A 19,815-nucleotide genomic window follows, 5' to 3' on the forward strand; every position below is an offset into this window, starting at 1 on the left:
TTCAGCAAATTTCCGGTCAAAACTTGACACCAGATGGAGAAATACACTGTCTAACATTCAGACATCTCGTTAACTGAACACAGATAGGAGTATACACTGTCTAACATTCAGACATCTGTCTACTGACACAGATAGGAGTATACACTGTCTAACATTCAGACATCTGTCTACTGACACAGACAGGAGTATACACTGTCTAACATTCAGACATCTGTCTACTGACACAGATAGGAGTATACACTGTCTAACATTCAGACATCTGTCTACTGACACAGATAGGAGTATACACTGTCTAACATTCAGACATCTGTCTACTGACACAGATAGGAGTATACACTGTCTAACATTCAGACATCTGTCTACTGACACAGATAGGAGTATACACTGTCTAACATTCAGACATCTGTCTACTGACACAGATAGGAGTATACACTGTCTAACATTCAGACATCTGTCTACTGACACAGATAGGAGTATACACTGTCTAACATTCAGACATCTGTCTACTGACACAGATAGGAGTATACACTGTCTAACATTCAGACATCTGTCTACTGACACAGGAGTATACACTGTCTAACATTCAGACATCTGTCTACTGACACAGATAGGAGTATACACTGTCTAACATTCAGACATCTGTCTACTGACACAGATAGGAGTATACACTGTCTAACATTCAGACATCTGTCTACTGACACAGATAGGAGTATACACTGTCTAACATTCAGACATCTGTCTACTGACACAGATAGGAGTATACACTGTCTAACATTCAGACATCTGTCTACTGACACAGGAGTATACACTGTCTAACATTTAGACATCGGTCTACTGATACAGATAGGAGTATACACCGTCTAACATTCAGACATCTGTCTACTGACACAGGAGTATACATTGTCTAACATTCAGACATCTGTCTACTGACACAGATAGGAGTATACACTGTCTAACATTCAGACATCTGTCTACTGACACAGATAGGAGTATACACTGTCTAACATTCAGACATCTGTCTACTGACACAGATAGGAGTATACACTGTCTAACATTCAGACATCTGTCTACTGACACAGGAGTATACACTGTCTAACATTCAGACATCTGTCTACTGACACAGGAGTATACACTGTCTAACATTCAGACATATGTCTACTGACACAGATAGGAGTATACATGGTCTAACATTCAGACATCTGTCTACTGACACAGATAGGAGTATACATATAAATATTCAGACATGATGCTCTACGATTACATTACACACGGAGTATATTCGTGAACACAGTTCTAATGTTATAACAAGTGTTGATTTTGCAAATAAAACATGTTCATTTATATACAAAAACGATTGATCGAGTTTCTTTCAAAATTGCAAAGTCAATATTGAAAGGTGCTTGTTGAACAATACGCCTTCTGCCTTCCTTGAACGTATCTAGCTTTTGATCTGCGGCAGAGATAGAGAGCCGACTCAGGCTTCTCAACCTCTTTTTTCACTGCTTCTCATCTGTTTAATTTGTATTAAATTCTAAACGTCTATCTAAATACTAGTTCTAGATCAAAGCATTTGTGTAAATTCCCTACATAAACGACATGCTCAACTAACATTGACTTAACTAAACTAGTAAATCCGAATATAATCTCTACACAATGCGCTGTCACATCTAACACAGGCTGATTTAGTATTCAATACACTTAAGGATTGTGTCATGTTTGACTTCTGGTCTCAAAACGCATTCAAAACTTTCTCGACTAATAAGTGAAGAATTCGGCATGCCTATGTACCCCCTGACCCGACGTCACCGGGTGCGTTTCGTGTCCGATGTATCCGGGAAGACATATCCGGGAGGTTATCTTTTTTGGTTTTATTTTCCCCATTAAGGGTATCTAACAAACCAGTCACGTATCACTACACTACTGCCACGCGGACATCAAGACTGACTGATTCGTTCAATATCTACGTGCTAGAATAATTCTCTGTTGAAAGTCAGTGATGTGGGAAAGTATCCAAGTCTTATCTCAATTAAAAGACTTAGGAATTACGCAGTCATAGACGTTTGTGGTAATCCCATTGACCCCTGGCAGTATTTCCAAAAAAACATGTGAATATGTGGGCTTTAAAGGTGTGCCCACTGCATATTGGTATCTGTGCCTGTAACGATATTGGTATCTCTGCCTGTGACGATATTGGTATCTCTGTCTGTGACGATATTGTTATCTCTGCCTGTGACGATATTGTTATTTCTGTCGGTGACGATATGGTTATCTCTGTCAGTGACGATATTGTTATCTCTGCCTGTGACGATATTGTTATCTCTGTCTGTGACGATATTGTTATCTCTGCCTGTGACGATATTGTTATTTCTGTCGGTGACGATATGGTTATCTCTGCCTGTGACGATATTGTTATCTCTGCCTGTGACGATATTGTTATTTCTCTCTGTGATGATATTGTTATCTCTGTCTGTGACGATATTGTTATCTCTGTCTGTGACGATATTGTTATCTCTGTCTGTGACGATATTGTTATCTCTGCCTGTGACGATATTGTTATCTCTGTCTGTGACGATATTGTTATCTCTGCCTGTGACGATATTGTTATTTCTGCCTGTGACGATATTGTTATCTCTGTCTGTGACTATATTGTTATCTCTGCCTGTGACGATATTGTTATCTCTGCCTCTGACGATATTGTTATCTCGGCCTGTGACGATATTGTTATCTCTGTCTGTGACGATATTGTTATTTCTGCCTGTGACGATATTGTTATCTCTGCCTGTGACTATATTTTTATTTCAGCCTTTGACGATATTGTTATTTCAGCCTGTGACGATATTGTTATTTCTGCCTGTGACGATATTGTGACATTTGTTTGTGACGTCAGCATCCTGGCCGGTATTGGACTTGATATCAAATCACAGGTCACTACGTCTGTCCTCGGAATGCAAATCCAGTTATTTATATTTGAAGGCACGAAAGAGTCCTTTAGCTGGCGTACACTATCGCTGTGATAACAGATATTTTACCAGTAAGAGGTAGCTAAACAACTATAACAAATATATTTCATCTATAGGTTCCACAAAGGGGAAAAAACCTGTTGGTAATACATGAATACCCAGATTTGCTGTTACGCGACTTTTGGTCACCATGTAAGCAATAAACAGATATGCCCCTCTAGTGAAGTACATTTTCCCTTTTATAATTTGTAAACATTTTATCATATAACCGCAGTGAAGTGCCAAGAGATGTCGATCGAATAAAAATGATATCGGTGAACGCACAGCGGTCTGACATAATCACTATGCTTTTGGCATCGTCAAATCAGAGCGGTGTTTTCTTTTTCACTGGTAATAACCGAAAACGCTGAATGCGTTTAGTAGCACATTCAAAATGGCGGAATATTATTTGTTCAACTCAAGACCATCAACGTACGACAGTAATGCATATGCTAAAGTACTCGTCATCATCAATATCTATTTCCCTCTTGCGAAGATTAAATACAAAAGAAAGACAAGAAATTGACAAAGTTACTTTAAAGCAGGCGTAGAAACTACATGTTTTATAGACTCTGGCATGTCTCGGCCAGGGAACAAAAGCCAAAGTCCTCCTCCCAGGGACGGATTCTCAACTCAAGGCTAAAATTGAAGCAACGTCAAGGGAAACATTAGGAAGAATGAAGATGATTGAAAGAAAAGATAAGATCCCAAATTCAGTCGCCTCTTACGATCATGCAATTGGGACAGCAGGTGCAGTTCTTACGCCCTACATACAGGGTAAATTTACATAGTTAAGATGTATCGAGTACTTCAATACATGTACACTGTCAGTAATGTGGTACATAAACAGGGAAAGGTGTCTACCAAAACAAACGTAGCATTTCAGCAACACCAGTGTGTAAAGTGCATTTACCAGTAACGAAGTGCTAAATAACACTTCGCACTGAGGAGGTTGTGTAAGAATGTAGAGATAAGGTTAAGATGTAATCCGACGGGAAATTAAAAAACAACAACAATATGTAAACAGAGGACGGGTGTCTATAGCGTTATCTGTTGCTGGAGGGTAAGATCAAATTATAATCGTCTTATCTATGCATATAATAGAGTTACAAACAGCCATAAAACCGATCAGTATCTAACATTGTCTTCAACAAAAAACTATTAATTCGGAGATGTGCATTGTCTTAATATCCATCACATTAACGCTAGAACTGGCAGGTCATCCGTTTATCTTCAGATTCCCCAACCCTTCTTCAAACGATTCAATTATGGAAGCAACGGAAGTTGGACTATATCTCACGTAAATATTGCCAAATTAGTTTTTCTCCGACAATTGCTTACAGTTTAATGAACGCCAGTGAAATCAGGCCAAGGTGAGACCGCCTGCCAAACGTGGTATATCGAACACGTCAATCACAAATTGCCTTTTATTTATGTTTTTAAAGTGTTCATCTCTATTATGTATGTTTTTGTTTCCTGTCCTATCCATATACCTAAAGGATCGGTGATCCGTTTGATCACAGAAAAACATTTAGGTTACGCGAATACGTGCGTCATACAAGAGCATGACAGTTGCATGTTGAGGTAGTCCATGTGTTGTTTAGTACCAACAACCTGGATAGGAGTCGGGTAATCTGGGTATTATTACAGGGTTTTAATTCATAAAAACGCTACAAGTGTCATACAGTGTACTCCAGGTCTCCGGACCAATGTAACCTTTCAACATCACGTTTCTCTGAAAGGCAACAGATATCAAATCCATTGCATGCTAACCAGGGAAATGTCAGATAGAATAATCAATTGAACTACAAACAATAAATACAGATTTCAATGTAGACTCATGAAACAGTAAACAGACCAGGTGTTCCGGAACAGATACAGATACAAATCTAGGTCACGACGATACCCGTCATACAAATCTAGGTCACGACGACACCCGCCACACAAATCTAGGTCACGACGACACCCGCCATACAAATCTAGGTTACGACGACACCCGCCATACAAATCTAGGTCACGACGACACCCGCCATACAAATCCAGGTTAAATCGACGACACCCGCCATACAAATCTTGGTCATATCCGGATTAAATCACAATCGTAATTGAGAGTTATGGTTGTCACAACGAAACCCCTCGGGTTGTCACAACAAAACCCCTCGGGTGGTCACAATGGAACCCCTCGGATGGTCACAACGGAACCCCTCGGGTTGTCACAACGGAACCCCTCGGGTGGTCACAACGGAACCTCTCGGGTTGTCACAACAAAACCCCTCGGGTGGTCACAATGGAACCCCTCGGATGGTCACAACGGAACCCCTCGGGTTGTCACAACGGAACCCTTCGGGTGGTCACAACGGAACCCGCCGGATGGTCACAACGGCACCACTAGGCATATCAGCAAGAATTATGCTATTCTGACTTCATATCACATAAGGAAATATACTATTTCCAAATAAGATCACAATGTCGACCGTACAACTTTCCCATAATCTTCATCAATCTGCATATTTAGAAAACTTGTGTTGTTAGTTTCTCCGTCAGTAGTCGGGGAAAATGTATTTGTAATAAAGTATGATACATCAAATCTTCACTCATTGTTATTCATCATTTACCACTCAGAAGGTTCTATACAGCATTGGAATCTGCCGTGTATTCCTTCTGTTACGAGTAAAATAAAGCGAAGGATGCTGCATTAATCACGAGTATTAACAAAAATGTGATTAGTTCTTTAGGTATAAGTTACCAGGTAACGCTAGGACGATAGAAAAACGCCGTCGTTTGACTTCAATAACTTATGACATCAATCTTACAATATTGATTTCCTCATTTCTAAATATTTAGAAAATATTTTCATATGTAAAATACAAAAGTACCGAATGGTAAAATATCGTATTTGACGTGTTAAACTTGTAGTTCAATAGAATGAGAGAATATCGTATTAGACGTGTTATATGGTTCAAAAGAGTGAGTAAATATCAGATTCGTGGACCATTAAATATTATCAGTTTCTCAGTAAATTCGCTAATTATTCACAAGGTATGTTACGAAAAATATCATGTACAAAATGCGATAATTTCCTTCAATTTAATAATGCTCTCAATTTTCATATTAACATTAAATTAACAAAATTGAAAATTATTATTTGTGATATGTTCGTGACGTTGTCATTAAATTATATCGTTTTGTCTCACGTCACTATATTAAGTGTGTTTTTTGTGGCGACAATAGAATACGCAACAATCTGTGTTTTTGTATAAATGGCGAATACCCTCCCGGTGGAAAACATGACATTGTTGAATATTGATTAAAGTTGTTCAATTAAAATAATGATTATGTTATTTCCAGGACCTAGATTTCTTTGCCAGGAACGACTGTGTTCTCGTGACTTCACAAGAACACGTGCCATTGACACCGCGATAACGCTTACAAGTTGAATACCACAAAAACATAAACTTTTTGGAAAATTATCGTCCTATAATTGGGATTGCTGACAAATTAATCATTTTAATTCAATTCTTAATTAATGCAATAACCTACTCACTGTATCTCCATATGCATTTTCATGATTGATGGTTGAATATATTGAAATTAAAACTGGAGTTTACTTTGCCGATTAATCTAAAATTTCTTATGTAAATGTGCGACAGAAAAATGTCCTTTGCTTTCATACAAGGTGACAGTGTAATGACCCCGTACGTTGGTACGTGGTTTGCTATTTTGTGCTAATAGATACTTACGGTGATTACGTTCATTGATAAATAAAGACAGAAGAGGGAGACTTGATTATGAACTAGGCACACCTATAGGTGGTGAACGCGTCGTGTTATATAAAGCTGGAGCCATCGTACCGCTTCGTCATTACGTTAACATACAAGTAGGCTATATATCGTATCACTCCGCCCAACGTCTGACTAGACAGTGATGAATGCAATCAAACACGGCACAAACTGGGTAGGAAGTGATTTCCTCATACTTATCTTCATGTCACCAAGGTCATGTACGTATGTATGTCATTGTGCAGCCAAACCAAATGCATGGCTGTATTAACCGTTCTGAAACGATAACATTATCTATTTGATTGATATATAAATGAGTATATGTGAACAATTCACACTTTAAATAAATCTGCTGGCACTAAACAGGTCCAAGATCTGGAACGTGTTGCCATTGATCAATGGTGAAACTGTACTTTATAACCAAATAATGTACTTATTCCCTACATCAAATAATGTCCATTCAGGAAGTATCTTAGATCGGGAGACGCGCTTCTTCCTCCTCAATGTGGAGTTATGCATTTTTTTTCACTTATTTCTGTATCCTCGGTTTTTTATCCTTTGTTCTTTATCCTCGGTTCTTTGTCCTTGTTTCTTTATCCTTGGTTCTTTATCCTTGGTTCTTTATCCTCGGTTCTTTATCCTCGGTTATTTATCCTTGGTTCTTTATCCTTGGTAATTTATCCTTATTTCTTTATCCTCGGTTTCTTTATCCTCGGTTCTTTATCCTCGGTTCTTTATCCTCGGTTCTTTATCCTTTGTTCTTTATCCTCGGTTCTTTATCCTCGGTTATTTATCCTTGGTTCTTTATCCGTGGCTCTTTATCCTCGGTTCTTTATCCTTATTTCTTTATCCTCGGTTCTTTATCCTTATTTCTTTATCCTCGGTTATTTATCCTTGGTTCTTTATCCTCGGTTCTTTATCCTTGGTTCTTTATCTTCAGTTCTTTATCCTTATTTCTTTATCCTCGGTTATTTATCCTTGGTTCTTTATCCTTATTTCTTTATCCTTGGTTCTTTATCCTTATTTCTTTATCCTCGGTTCTTTATCCTCGGTTCTTTATCCTCGGTTCTTTATCCTCGGTTCTTTATCCTTATTTCTTTATCCTTATTTCTTTATCCTCGGTTCTTTATCCTTGGTTCTTTATCCTCGGTTCTTTATCCTCGGTTCTTTATCCTTGGTCCTTTATCCTGGTTCTTTATCCTCGGTTCTTATCCTCGGTTCTTTTCTCTCTTATCTGTTATCCTGGTTCTTTATCCTCGGTTCTTTATCCTTTTCTTTATCCTCGGTTATTTTACCCTTTGGGTTTATTATCCTGGTTTTTTATCCTCGGTTCTTTATCTCGGTTCTTATCCTGGTTCTTTATCCTCGTTTTTATCCTCGAGTTCTTTATCCTCGGTTCTTTATCCTTTGTTTTTATCCTTGGTTCTTTATCCTTGGTTATTTATCCTTATTTCTTTATCCTTATTTCTTTATCCTCGGTTCTTTATCCTCGGTTCTTTATCCTCGGTTCTTTATCCTTGGTTCTTTATCCTCGGTTCTTTATCCTTGGTTCTTTATCCTCGGTTCTTTATCCTTGTTTATTTATCCTCGGTTCTTTATCCTCGGTTCTTTATCCTTGGTTATTTATCCTTGGTTCTTTATCCTTGGTTCTTTATCCTCGGTTCTTTATCCTTGGTTCTTTATCCTCGGTTCTTTATCCTCGGTTCTTTATCCTTGGTTCTTTATCCTCGGTTCTTTATCCTTGGTTCTTTATCCTCGGTTCTTTATCCTCGGTTCTTTATCCTTGTTTATTTATCCTCGGTTCTTTATCCTTGGTTATTTATCCTTGGTTCTTTATCCTTTGTTCTTTCTTCTCGGTTCTTTATCCTCGGTTATTTATCCGTGGCTCTTTATCCTCGGTTCTTTATCCTTATTTCTTTATCCTCGGTTCTTTATCCTTATTTCTTTATCCTCGGTTATTTATCCTTGGTTTCTTTATCCTCGGTTCTTTATCCTTGTTGTCTTTTATATTCAGGTTCATTTATCCTTATTTCTTTATCCTCGGTTATTTATCCTTGGTTCTTTATCCTTATTTCTTTATCCTTGGTTCTTTATCCTTATTTCTTTATCCTCGGTTCTTTATCCTCGGTTCTTTATCCTTATTTCTTTATCCTTATTTCTTTATCCTCGGTTCTTTATCCTTGGTTCTTTATCCTTGGTTCTTTATCCTCGGTTCTTTATCCTTGGTTCTTTATCCTTAGTTCTTTATCCTCGGTTATTTATCCTTGGTTCTTTATCCTTATTTCTTTATCCTTGGTTCTTTATCCTCGGTTCTTTATCCTTATTTCTTTATCCTCGGTTCTTTATCCTTGGTTCTTTATCCTCGGTTCTTTATCCTTGGTTCTTTATCCTCGGTTCTTTATCCTTGGTTCTTTATCCGTGGTTCTTTATCCTCGGTTCTTTATCCTTATTTCTTTATCCGTGGCTCTTTATCCTCGGTTCTTTATCCTTATTTCTTTATCCTCGGTTCTTTATCCTCGGTTCTTTATCCTTGGTTCTTTATCCTCGGTTCTTTATCCTTGGTTCTTTATCCTTGGTTCTTTATCCTTGGTTACATGTATGTATCCTCGGTTCTTTATCCGTGGTTCTTTATCCTTGGTTCTTTATCCTCGGTTCTTTATCCTTGGTTATTTATCCTTGGTTCTTTATCCTTATTTCTTTATCCGTGGCTCTTTATCCTCGGTTCTTTATCCTTATTTCTTTATCCTCGGTTCTTTATCCTCGGTTATTTATCCTTGGTTATTTATCCTCGGTTCTTTATCCTTATTTCTTTATCCTTGGTTATTTATCCTTGGTTCTTTATCCTCGGTTATTTATCCTTGGTTCTTTATCCTTTGTTCTTTATCCTTATTTCTTTATCCTCGGTTCTTTATCCTCGGTTATTTATCCATGGTTATTTATCCTCGGTTCTTTATCCTTATTTCTTTATCCTCGGTTCTTTATCCTTGGTTCTTTATCCTTGGTTCTTTATCCTCGGTTATTTATCCTCGGTTCTTTATCCTTATTTCTTTATCCGTGGCTCTTTATCCTCGGTTCTTTATCCTTATTTCTTTATCCTCGGTTCTTTATCCTCGGTTATTTATCCTTGGTTATTTATCCTCGGTTCTTTATCCTTATTTCTTTATCCTTGGTTATTTATCCTTGGTTCTTTAACCTCGGTTCTTTATCCTTATTTCTTTATCCTTGGTTATTTATCCTCGGTTCTTTATCCTTGGTTATTTATCCTTGGTTCTTTATCCTCGGTTATTTATCCTCGGTTCTTTATCCTTGGTTCTTTATCCTCGGTTCTTTATCCTTATTTCTTTATCCTTGGTTATTTATCCTTGGTTCTTTATCCTCGGTTATTTATCCTTGGTTCTTTATCCTCGGTTCTTTATCCTTGGTTCTTTATCCTTGGTTCTTTATCCTCGGTTATTTATCCTTGGTTCTTTATCCTCGGTTCTTTATCCTCGGTTCTTTATCCTTGGTTCTTTATCCTTGGTTCTTTATCCTTGGTTATTTATTCCTGGTTCTTTATCCTTGGTTATTTATCCTTGGTTATTTATCCTTGGCTCTTTATCCTTGGTTATTTATCCTCTGGTCTTTATCCTTGGTTCTTTATCCTTGGTTATTTATCCTCGGTTCTTTATCCGTGGTTCTTTATCCTTGGTTTTTTATTCCTGGTTCTTTATCCTTGGTTATTTATCCTCGGTTCTTTATTCTCGGTTATTTATCCCTGGTTCTTTATCCTTGTTTCTTTACCCTTATCTCTTTATCCGTGGTTCTTTATCCTTGGTTCTGAGTGTTGTCTTCGAATTGAGAGATCCTTGTTTGTTGTCTTTTCTGTTTGATTGGCTGAATCCCGAGTGTTGTTTTTGTTTTTGTTTTTTGCTTCGAATCGTCTCATTCGCGTGTGTCGTCGTTCTTGTTTTACAGTTACCTATCCTAGTCCCCCTACCTAATCAAAGAGGATTTGTAAACGTTGCAAACACACATTGCAATTATTCTGATGTAGGTAGTGCACTGAGTATATAATATTGTGAAAAGAACATTACATGTGTCCGGTCACATGCCCGTGTTTCTTGACGGATTGTGTCAGGCTCATTATAGATACAGAAGTACATGTATAAGTTATCCCACAATTCAGATTATGTAGTCTCATCTGTGTCATATAACTAGATATATTCATGTTACTAAACAGTGTCCTGTCCTCGGCCTCGGGTAACGAGGATTGTATAGAACGTTAGCGAACTTTTGGCGCTGTGTTGAAATGTGAGAAATAAATCCATAACTTTTTTATATAGATATGTTTAACAACACAATATAGTCGTTAATATTACACATCGATAATGATAATGACCTCCTTGTGCACTGTGGTGTGTGGTTATTAATGACACACTGTGCTTAAAAACCACTACATAAAGTAGGGTTAAGATATCTCTTAAGCCGAATTTCTTTGTATATTATATCTTATTTGATGACATCTGTTTATTTGTTATATATACTTATCTAAAACATATTGTGTCATAGACATATTGAAACTGTTTCTATGAGTTTAAAACACTCAGAATTTACGGGGTTGTGTCCATTCAAAATAATTTAAACTAAGGTTGTGTTAAGGAAGAAACATATTGTGAATAAATAATCGAGAGAAAAAGTAAGTTGATCATCATGCTCATTACACATAACAAACAGTCATGAGTTAAGTATTTCCTATATTTTATTCAACAATTTCGCAAGTCACTGATGCGTCCACATATCATTGTACTTATAACATTAGTGACCTCATTACATAGTCTATTATGCAAACAACCAGATACAACAAATAATAATAATAATGTTACTTGTTAACACGAGTAAGGAATAACAAGTTGTTAAAACACATTGAGTCTCGTCCAGACGTCCACGTGCTGCTTCCCTTGGGTATCACAATGTAATGGCGACTTAGGGTTAAGGTTTTATTATACATGTACTATAAACATTATATCAACATGTGTAATATACTATATCCTTACTGTAAGTCTTTATTACATATGTAATATACTATACAAGTCTTTATTACATATGTAATACACTATATAAGTCTTTATTACATATGTAATATACTATATAAGTCTTTATTACATATGTAATACACTATATAAGTCTTTATTACATATGTAATATACTATATAAGTCTTAATTACATATGTAATACACTATATAAGTCTTTATTACATATGTAATATACTATATAAGTCTTTATTACATATGTAATATACTCTATAAGTCTTTATTACATATGTAGTACACTATACAAGTCTTTATTACATATGTAATATATTATAGTCTTGATATAAGTCAACCGTGTAAAGTTTTTCACATATATGCAATGAAGTCTTAAAATCAAGTCTTTTTACACGTTATATAGCATTAACATCAAGTCGTTATTACATATATATTACTTATGTTAAAAAGCCTTAACATCAAGTGTATATTACATGCATACTATTGCCTTAACATAAGTTCACTGTGCGTACACAGTATAACGTCATTGTCCCTAAATGGGACCTTTACGTGAACTTCACCATCGTGACCTATTGTATTTTTAAAGTTTCTTTTTAATTTAACATAGGCATGTCTATAACTCAATAAATCTGTTATTTCAACTTCATCGAGACGATGAGACACACTCGAATATGTCAGATTCCGTCAGGTGTCAGGACTGGTAATTATTAGTTTAACGATAGTTCATATCATAACACAAATCCCTGTCAGAAACAGTAAGGAAGTACCGGAGCTAAGTTTTGTAGCTTCAGTGTAATAACTAGACCGCCAAGAAAATAACACCAGCAAATATCACGGTCTAATTCATAGTTGAAATGTGGATTTGAATGGAATTATATAGCGTACAAAGTCATTCAAAATTCGTATGTTATACAAAAAAGGAGGCATCACATTTCATCTGTAGACGATGCACATTCCCCAGTGTCCGGTTATAACCAAGCCACAGCTGAAAATAGGTGTTATTTCATTTTTATTACATGAAATTTAAAGGTGGATCTTAGAGAATTATTTATTCTTTTTTTATAGATACAATCCTTTATACTTATGCAGTGGAACCATATATATATTATCAAATTAATAGCGATTAAATTCCTTCTTATACATTATATAGTTTCCGAATTTGAAAACATCGTTTCCACAAACAAACACGCTAAAGTCTTGTTATATTGACGGGAGCGTCGACGTCTTAAGATGTTCATTCTGAAAATTGTTTTGTGAAATAAATAATACGAAAAACTTCACCAACTACAACAAAATCATTAAAAATAAATATAGGACACGTATTTACACTTCACATCATATAACAAACATGTATTTACAAATCATAAGACTCCATGACATATACTCTCTCGCGGAATCATACGTCACAAATCACACTGGAGCTCTCTCTCTCTCTCTCTCTCTCTCTCTCTCTCTCTCTCTCTCTCTCGCGGAATCATACACCACACATCACACTGGAGTTTGCTCTCTCTCTCGCGCGCGCGCGGAATCATACATCACAAATCACACCGGAGCTTGCCATCTCTCTCTCTCTCGCGGAATCATACATCACAAATCACACCGGAGCTTGCCATCTCTCTCTCTCTCTCTCTCTCGCGGAATCATACATCCTAAATCACACTGGAGCTGCTCTCTCGTAGATTCACACATCGCAAAACACCCTAGAGCTTGCTCTCTCTGGCATTTCCATATTACAAATTACCATGGAGCTTGCCCTGTCGCGGATTTACGAAACACAAAATACGCTAATACTTACCCTCTCGCGGATTTACACATCACAATACACTCTGGAGCGTATTATCCCAAACATTTACACACGAAATCACATTAGAGTCAATTCCCTCACATATATAAACACCCACAAAATACGATGGAAGTGACCCTCCCGTACACATTGCATTGCTGTTATAAACGAATCGCTCATAGGCGAAAACTAACTAAAGTTAACATCACTGATACATAAAAAGAAAGATATGTTTGATGATTTCATGATACCCGTGTTCAGTCCGCAGTAGAGGCACAACATGGCGACATAAGGACAGTCGTGATATGCCTAGAGGCTTTCCGAACACAAAACGTGCAATACTACCCTGCTTTTTTTTTATGAAAATGGGACTTAGTATTTAGCAGTCAGACCGGTAACATTGTTCCGTCACTCTTTTGTCGTTTATCTGGAGTTGATTTCACACATATAACACCTTCATGTCAAATGTAAGTAGGCCTTATCAAATAAACGTTGAAGCAATGGAGTAAGGATTGTTAATGATTTACCGTGACGAAATGTTCAAATACATATACAAAGTTCTGGTCAATCCAGACCTAATTCACCCGTCAAACCCGAAATGAACAAGCATGTCCAGTCACACGAAAATGGTGCATCCAGTTCCATTAGCGACGGCCTAAAAAGACACTTCTCGTGTCTATGTTGATGAAACTATTCACAGACTCTTACCAACATTGTGAAGCGTCGAACTTGTGACAGTCTCGTCTGCCGGAACACTCATTGATGAGAACCCCTTCACTGGCAGGTACTCAATCGACGAGGGGCCTCGGCACAGCTCGGATGCTGACAGAACCCATTCAAATATCCATTATGATGCAAACGTAATCACCTTATCAGCGTCAAAGAAATGTGGAGGTGACCTTGGGTACCATCTCACCGATCTGGACACCAGTTGATTGTTCTTGCAGAAAGACGAAAACGATTACTGGCTGCCAATGCTTATCAACACATGTAGAGAGTAATGCTTTTACGCGTATGGAGTTTCCATTTGTAAAGGAAGGTGTCTGTAACTGTCTATTAAATTGTCATTGTACATCGATATTCTCAGGCAATATATAGCATCTGTCTTGACAATTCACTAAGAATGTAATCGTCCACGGTGTGTTAACAGTGCTGTATAGACTGGCGAGCACTGCCTGGTCGTCCCGTGTTTTGCAGGGTTTTTTTCCCTCATAGGCAACAGGCACACCTTCCAACGCCAATCACTACCGCCAATGTCTACCGGTCAATGAATCGGACTGGGATTTCCTTCTGTGTTAGTATCGTCCGTAGGGTTGGTTGTATTGTTTCCCCTGTTGGCTCGAGCCAGAAATTCTGTGTAAGCTGAAACAGCAGGAAACGAGCGTGTAATCAAGACATCAATATATTTAAAACGCAATTAAATGCACATAATAAGAAAATAGCAAACAGCGCACTGTATATCAGAGACCAATGATATATACTTACTTTCATAAGACTTATATGTAGTTCTTGTTCTGCTACACGCCTACCTGCAATACATAAAATGTGATAGGTGAAGTAATTTAATCTAATATAATTTATGTTTTAGATGTGGCCTTGCTAAAATTGTAACTTAAGTACCACTAGAAAAAACATGTTTATATGCATTTTCTTTAATGATTTTACAACATCATGCAGAATGTATTCCATTCAGAAATATAAAATATCGAAGTTACCATAATAGCATTTAGGTAAAGGACCTGACTGATAATTAAACCACCTACCAAGACAACTCCTTCCTCCAAACCCGAAAACAACTGTGGTGAAGGGATCCCATTCTTTATGATGGCCCTTCCGCATCCACCTCTCAGGCCGGAACTCGTCGTGATCCGGAAAGTACGACTCGTCATGGTACATGGTGTAGTTGTTGAAAAGGATGCAGGTCTACAAAAGGTATAAACAGCTTTATTAGCATAGAACATCAATATCGACATTATAATATCCTCACTATAGACCATACTTGTATCAATAGAAACAACACAAACGTCAATATAGGCAACACTGACATCAATAGAAACAACACAGACATCAATATAGACAACACTGACATCAATATAACCATCACAAACCTCAATATAGACAACACTGACATCAATATAGACAACACTGACATCAATAGAAACATCACAGACATCAATATAGACAACACTGACATCAATATAACCATCACAAACATCAATATAGACAACACTGACATCAATATAACCATCACAAACCTCAATATAGACAACACTGACATCAATAAAAACATCACAGACATCAATATAGACAGCATTAACATCAATATAACCATCACAAACATCAATATAGACAACACTGACATCAATAATAACATCACAGACATCAATAACATCACAGACATCAATATAGACAGCACTGTCATCAATAAAAACAACTCAAACTATAAAACAGACATCATCAACCTCAATATAGGCAACACTGACATCAAATAGAAAACAACTCAAACTATAATACAGTCATCATTTACATCAATAAAAATATCATAAACCTCAATATAGACAACATTGACATCAATAAAAACATCACAGACATCAATATAGACAACATTAACAGCAATATAACCATCACAAACCTCAATATAGACATCTTTTATATTAATGCTAAAAATATTTACATAATCACTATTCTAAATTCCTGGCCATGAGGCAAATAATACGAATGTTATGAAAACGCAAAAATAACAAAATGTAAACGTCACAATCAATAGCTATATCCAAGTGGTAGCAAGGGTACAACTTACCCCTTTCGGAAGCAAATGGTTGCCGATGACAGTGTCCTCGGTTAGTACCCGGGCGTTAATGGGAAGGACTGGATATATTCTACAAACAAAAATGTTTATATTATATAGTGAAATTACTTCATAGTTCATAGGGTTATAAAAACATACAAGTTCAACATCTACAGTTCTGAACTTGGTAATAAATAAGCTTGTATCAGGCAGTTGTGTCCTTATAAACTCGTCCGTACAGCCAAAAAGTGAAAAACAAGAAATGAATTAAAGCAATAGAAACTGGATCTGAACAACTATTGACATATATAAGGAGGCTATTTACCCCATTACTGAATCAAATACGTCAAATGATTTTTGATGTAGCATAATCTCATTTCAAAAGGAGTTGAAATATGTATTGTAAGGGCGGAACATATTCAATTGCTCTAGATACTGCAATTACATTGTATGACCTTGATAGCGGACACAAACCTTAGCGTTTCTTTCACGATTGCTTTGACGTAACTTGCTTCTTGCAAATCGTTATAATTAACATGTTTTCCTTTGCCATACTGCTCCTGTACTTCTTGGTGAAACTTTTCCTGTACTCGTGGATTCTGAGCAAGAAGGCACATTGCAAAGCCCAGCGCATTTGCTGCCTACAACGACAAAAAAGGTAACGACATTTAATTAATGACATTTTTCTTAAACTTCGTTTAATTCACAATATACACTCGGTTGCTTATCTTTAACAATATCCTCTTCCGGTCAATTTAATTTCAACAACGTGTAAGCTATCTTAATTAAGTGGTAAATGGCGATTAAATGCCGAAGTGGATCAAGTTTCGCCTACATCCGAGGACATGGCGATCGGGGCATTGATAGAGTAAGGGGGAGATAGCTCGTGAAAATGTAATGTATCCTTCTATAGTGTGTGTATTCATTCACCCAAACTAGTTCATACCATTGGTTCTGCTGATGAAAAAACAATACCTAAGATTATAAAACTGATACAAGAGATCACTGGGAGTGCACGCAAGCCAACTTACTAATACATAACTCGTAGGATGATTTATCCTTTAATGCTAATTTGCATTTAAAGGCAATTGTCATCCTTAATATACAATATAATGCAATACTTCGACCACCCAAGGAAACAACCTCTTGAGGTGTATTTTTCTGTTTGGTTTCCAACACCGTGAAGGGGGAAACACTTGGATAAACGTGCGTGTAGGACGCTCGGCTCTGTTAGGATCCGATTGGTAAGTCGATACGCGCCCAGCGAGTGCTGCACGCGCCTCCCAACCAAATCATACAGAGTTAGGTTTAATACAAAATAATTTGACCCTTCACGTACCTAGGTGTGAATGAAGACGAGTTTACCTCTTATCAAAGTAGTTATTTCTGGTAAGCAGAACGATTCATTACCACAACTGGCTTTATCTGATAGAAAGACTAGCGCTGGGTGATAGGTGCACCTTGTCTCGTGCTCAGAAATGGCTCCCTTATCTGATTATGCGTTATCTGTTTCAAGTAATAGCTACATTCAACTATAAAATCGTTCCCTTTTTCTTCTTTACACTATTAGTTCGCATAAAAACTGTATTCATCAAAATCTTATTAATGATAAGTAAGCTAAGTTATATGTAATGAAGTAAATCTACTCAGTTTCGTGCAGGTTATTGTCCTTCCTTTTTCGTTAGAAACGTACACTTTAACATAAATGTTCTAAAATGAATGATTTTTAATGTAACTAATTATTGGACATGTACTTTGTCGTGGTCAATGAACATGAGATTTTGAGGGGATGTTTTTGTTCTTTTCTGGGCAGGCAAAATAAACTATCGATAGGTACCCACCGTATCGACAGCGCCAAGAAGGACTTCCGTCGTGTTTACTTTGATGTCTTCTAACGAGAGTTTTTTGCTTGCAAAGAGGTAGTCTAAAAATGCGGATCCTTTCGACGTAGCCGATTCAAATTCATCATGGCTTAACTCCGCTAACCGTTTGGACTCATTCAATTTTTCGTCAATCAGGGTTTCGGCTGGAAGAAAATGAAAACACACATATATATATATATCGTTTATATTAAAACACGTGTGTATTACGGTAAAACGTATATATTATATTTAGTAATTTGATTTTAAATTAAAATGTTGTTCTCTTTTACTTATGATAACAAGCTTTCTCATTAACATGGCTATTTTTATGTTTATACATTAGTTCAATTATGGTTATTCGTAAACTAATTAATCAAAGATTCTCCGACTTCGCTACACGTTTATTTATGAAAAGGAACATAGAGTAAATGAAATATCGCAAACAGCTCACCTATTCTATATATGGAATCCATTGATCTAACGTGTTCTCGCCAAACTTTCGTCCCCAGCGCCTTGTGCACATTCGCGAACACCATCAACTGATGGCCAGTTAAAAACATGCTTATCACAGAGTTTATGAATTCCTGTGCATCTGCTGGCACATTTTCGTCGTAAAACCCCAGTCGCTTCTCAAGAAGTACTGCCGCTATTGCTGCCAAGAGAAGAAAACCTAACATGATTTACTGGTGCTTTTAAAAATCCAATTGATGGTTAATGAAATTAAGGAACAATTCCTTATATGTAAATGTTTATAGAAATAAAAAAAAACCTGTAAAGATAAACATTGGAAATACACTATGTGCTTTTTAACTGAAACAGATTTTCATGGGTAAGGACCAACATTCAGAATTAAAATAATTTATCAATTGGTGCGAGTTTAATATCTTATTAATTGGTGCGAGTTTTATATTTCATTGATTGGTGATAGGTTAATATTTCATGAATTTGTTCGAGTTTGATATTTTATTGATTGGGGCGAGTTTACTATTTTAGGAATTTGTTCCAGTTTAATATTTTATGACAAGGTTTCGTTATGTACTTTGGTGTGGCAATGCTATGCTGAACCTACTTTCTGTTGACCATTTGTTGAGCTCGTTAACTAAGCCTGGGATGTAGCCGGACTGGTCACTAGTATCTCGGAGAAGCCGTATTCTGTCCATGAATGAATCAGCAACCTCGTTCATCACACCAGTGTACTCAGACACAACCTTTGGTTTCAGCATTCGTTGTGATAAAACGCTTCTTGCATTTTTCCATTCCTCTCCGATGCTACAAAACAAAAGGTGGGAAATGCCAAAAGCAGTGTCTCCGCAATACAAAATAACAAAACATAAAGTAGATGCTTCCAGCAGCTTTACTCCGCTAAACTATACACAAGAATAGTGTTGCCCTGGTACGATATACACAGGCAGTGTGTTGAACAGCATAGGTACTAAACGATATCTCTAACCCTGTACAACACACAAAACGCTCTTTAACATTCCACTAAAGGCCAAGGTGGTGAGATGCTGTTAGTTGAATAACTTAGATTCCAGTTAGTGATTAGTATTAAGTTCATCTGTGTGTTAGGCAGAGTGTT

General features: G+C 36.8%; 2 protein-coding genes across 3 annotated transcripts in view; both read right to left on the bottom strand.

The window, feature by feature from the left end:
- LOC117338621 (uncharacterized protein PB18E9.04c-like) overlaps positions 1-12,366 on the bottom strand; it is a 14,769-nt gene extending 2,403 nt beyond the window's left edge. Inside the window, exon 1 of the mRNA XM_033899978.1 lies at positions 12,353-12,366. Coding sequence (XP_033755869.1) covers positions 12,353-12,366 — 14 coding nt within the window. The remainder of the gene's footprint in view (positions 1-12,352) is intronic.
- LOC117337533 (cytochrome P450 27C1-like) overlaps positions 11,499-19,815 on the bottom strand; it is a 17,451-nt gene continuing 9,134 nt past the window's right edge. For both annotated transcript variants that reach the window (XM_033898557.1, XM_033898558.1), the window contains 8 exons: positions 19,306-19,505; positions 18,688-18,888; positions 18,216-18,400; positions 16,849-17,015; positions 16,387-16,465; positions 15,350-15,509; positions 15,072-15,115; positions 11,499-14,948 (listed from right to left, as the gene is read on the bottom strand). In XM_033898557.1, the coding sequence (XP_033754448.1) occupies positions 14,844-14,948; positions 15,072-15,115; positions 15,350-15,509; positions 16,387-16,465; positions 16,849-17,015; positions 18,216-18,400; positions 18,688-18,888; positions 19,306-19,505 (1,141 nt within the window). In that variant the 3' untranslated portion in view covers positions 11,499-14,843. The remainder of the gene's footprint in view (positions 14,949-15,071; positions 15,116-15,349; positions 15,510-16,386; positions 16,466-16,848; positions 17,016-18,215; positions 18,401-18,687; positions 18,889-19,305; positions 19,506-19,815) is intronic.

This window comes from Pecten maximus, chromosome 11 (assembly GCF_902652985.1).
Source record: "Pecten maximus chromosome 11, xPecMax1.1, whole genome shotgun sequence".
Classification (NCBI taxonomy): domain Eukaryota; kingdom Metazoa; phylum Mollusca; class Bivalvia; order Pectinida; family Pectinidae; genus Pecten; species Pecten maximus.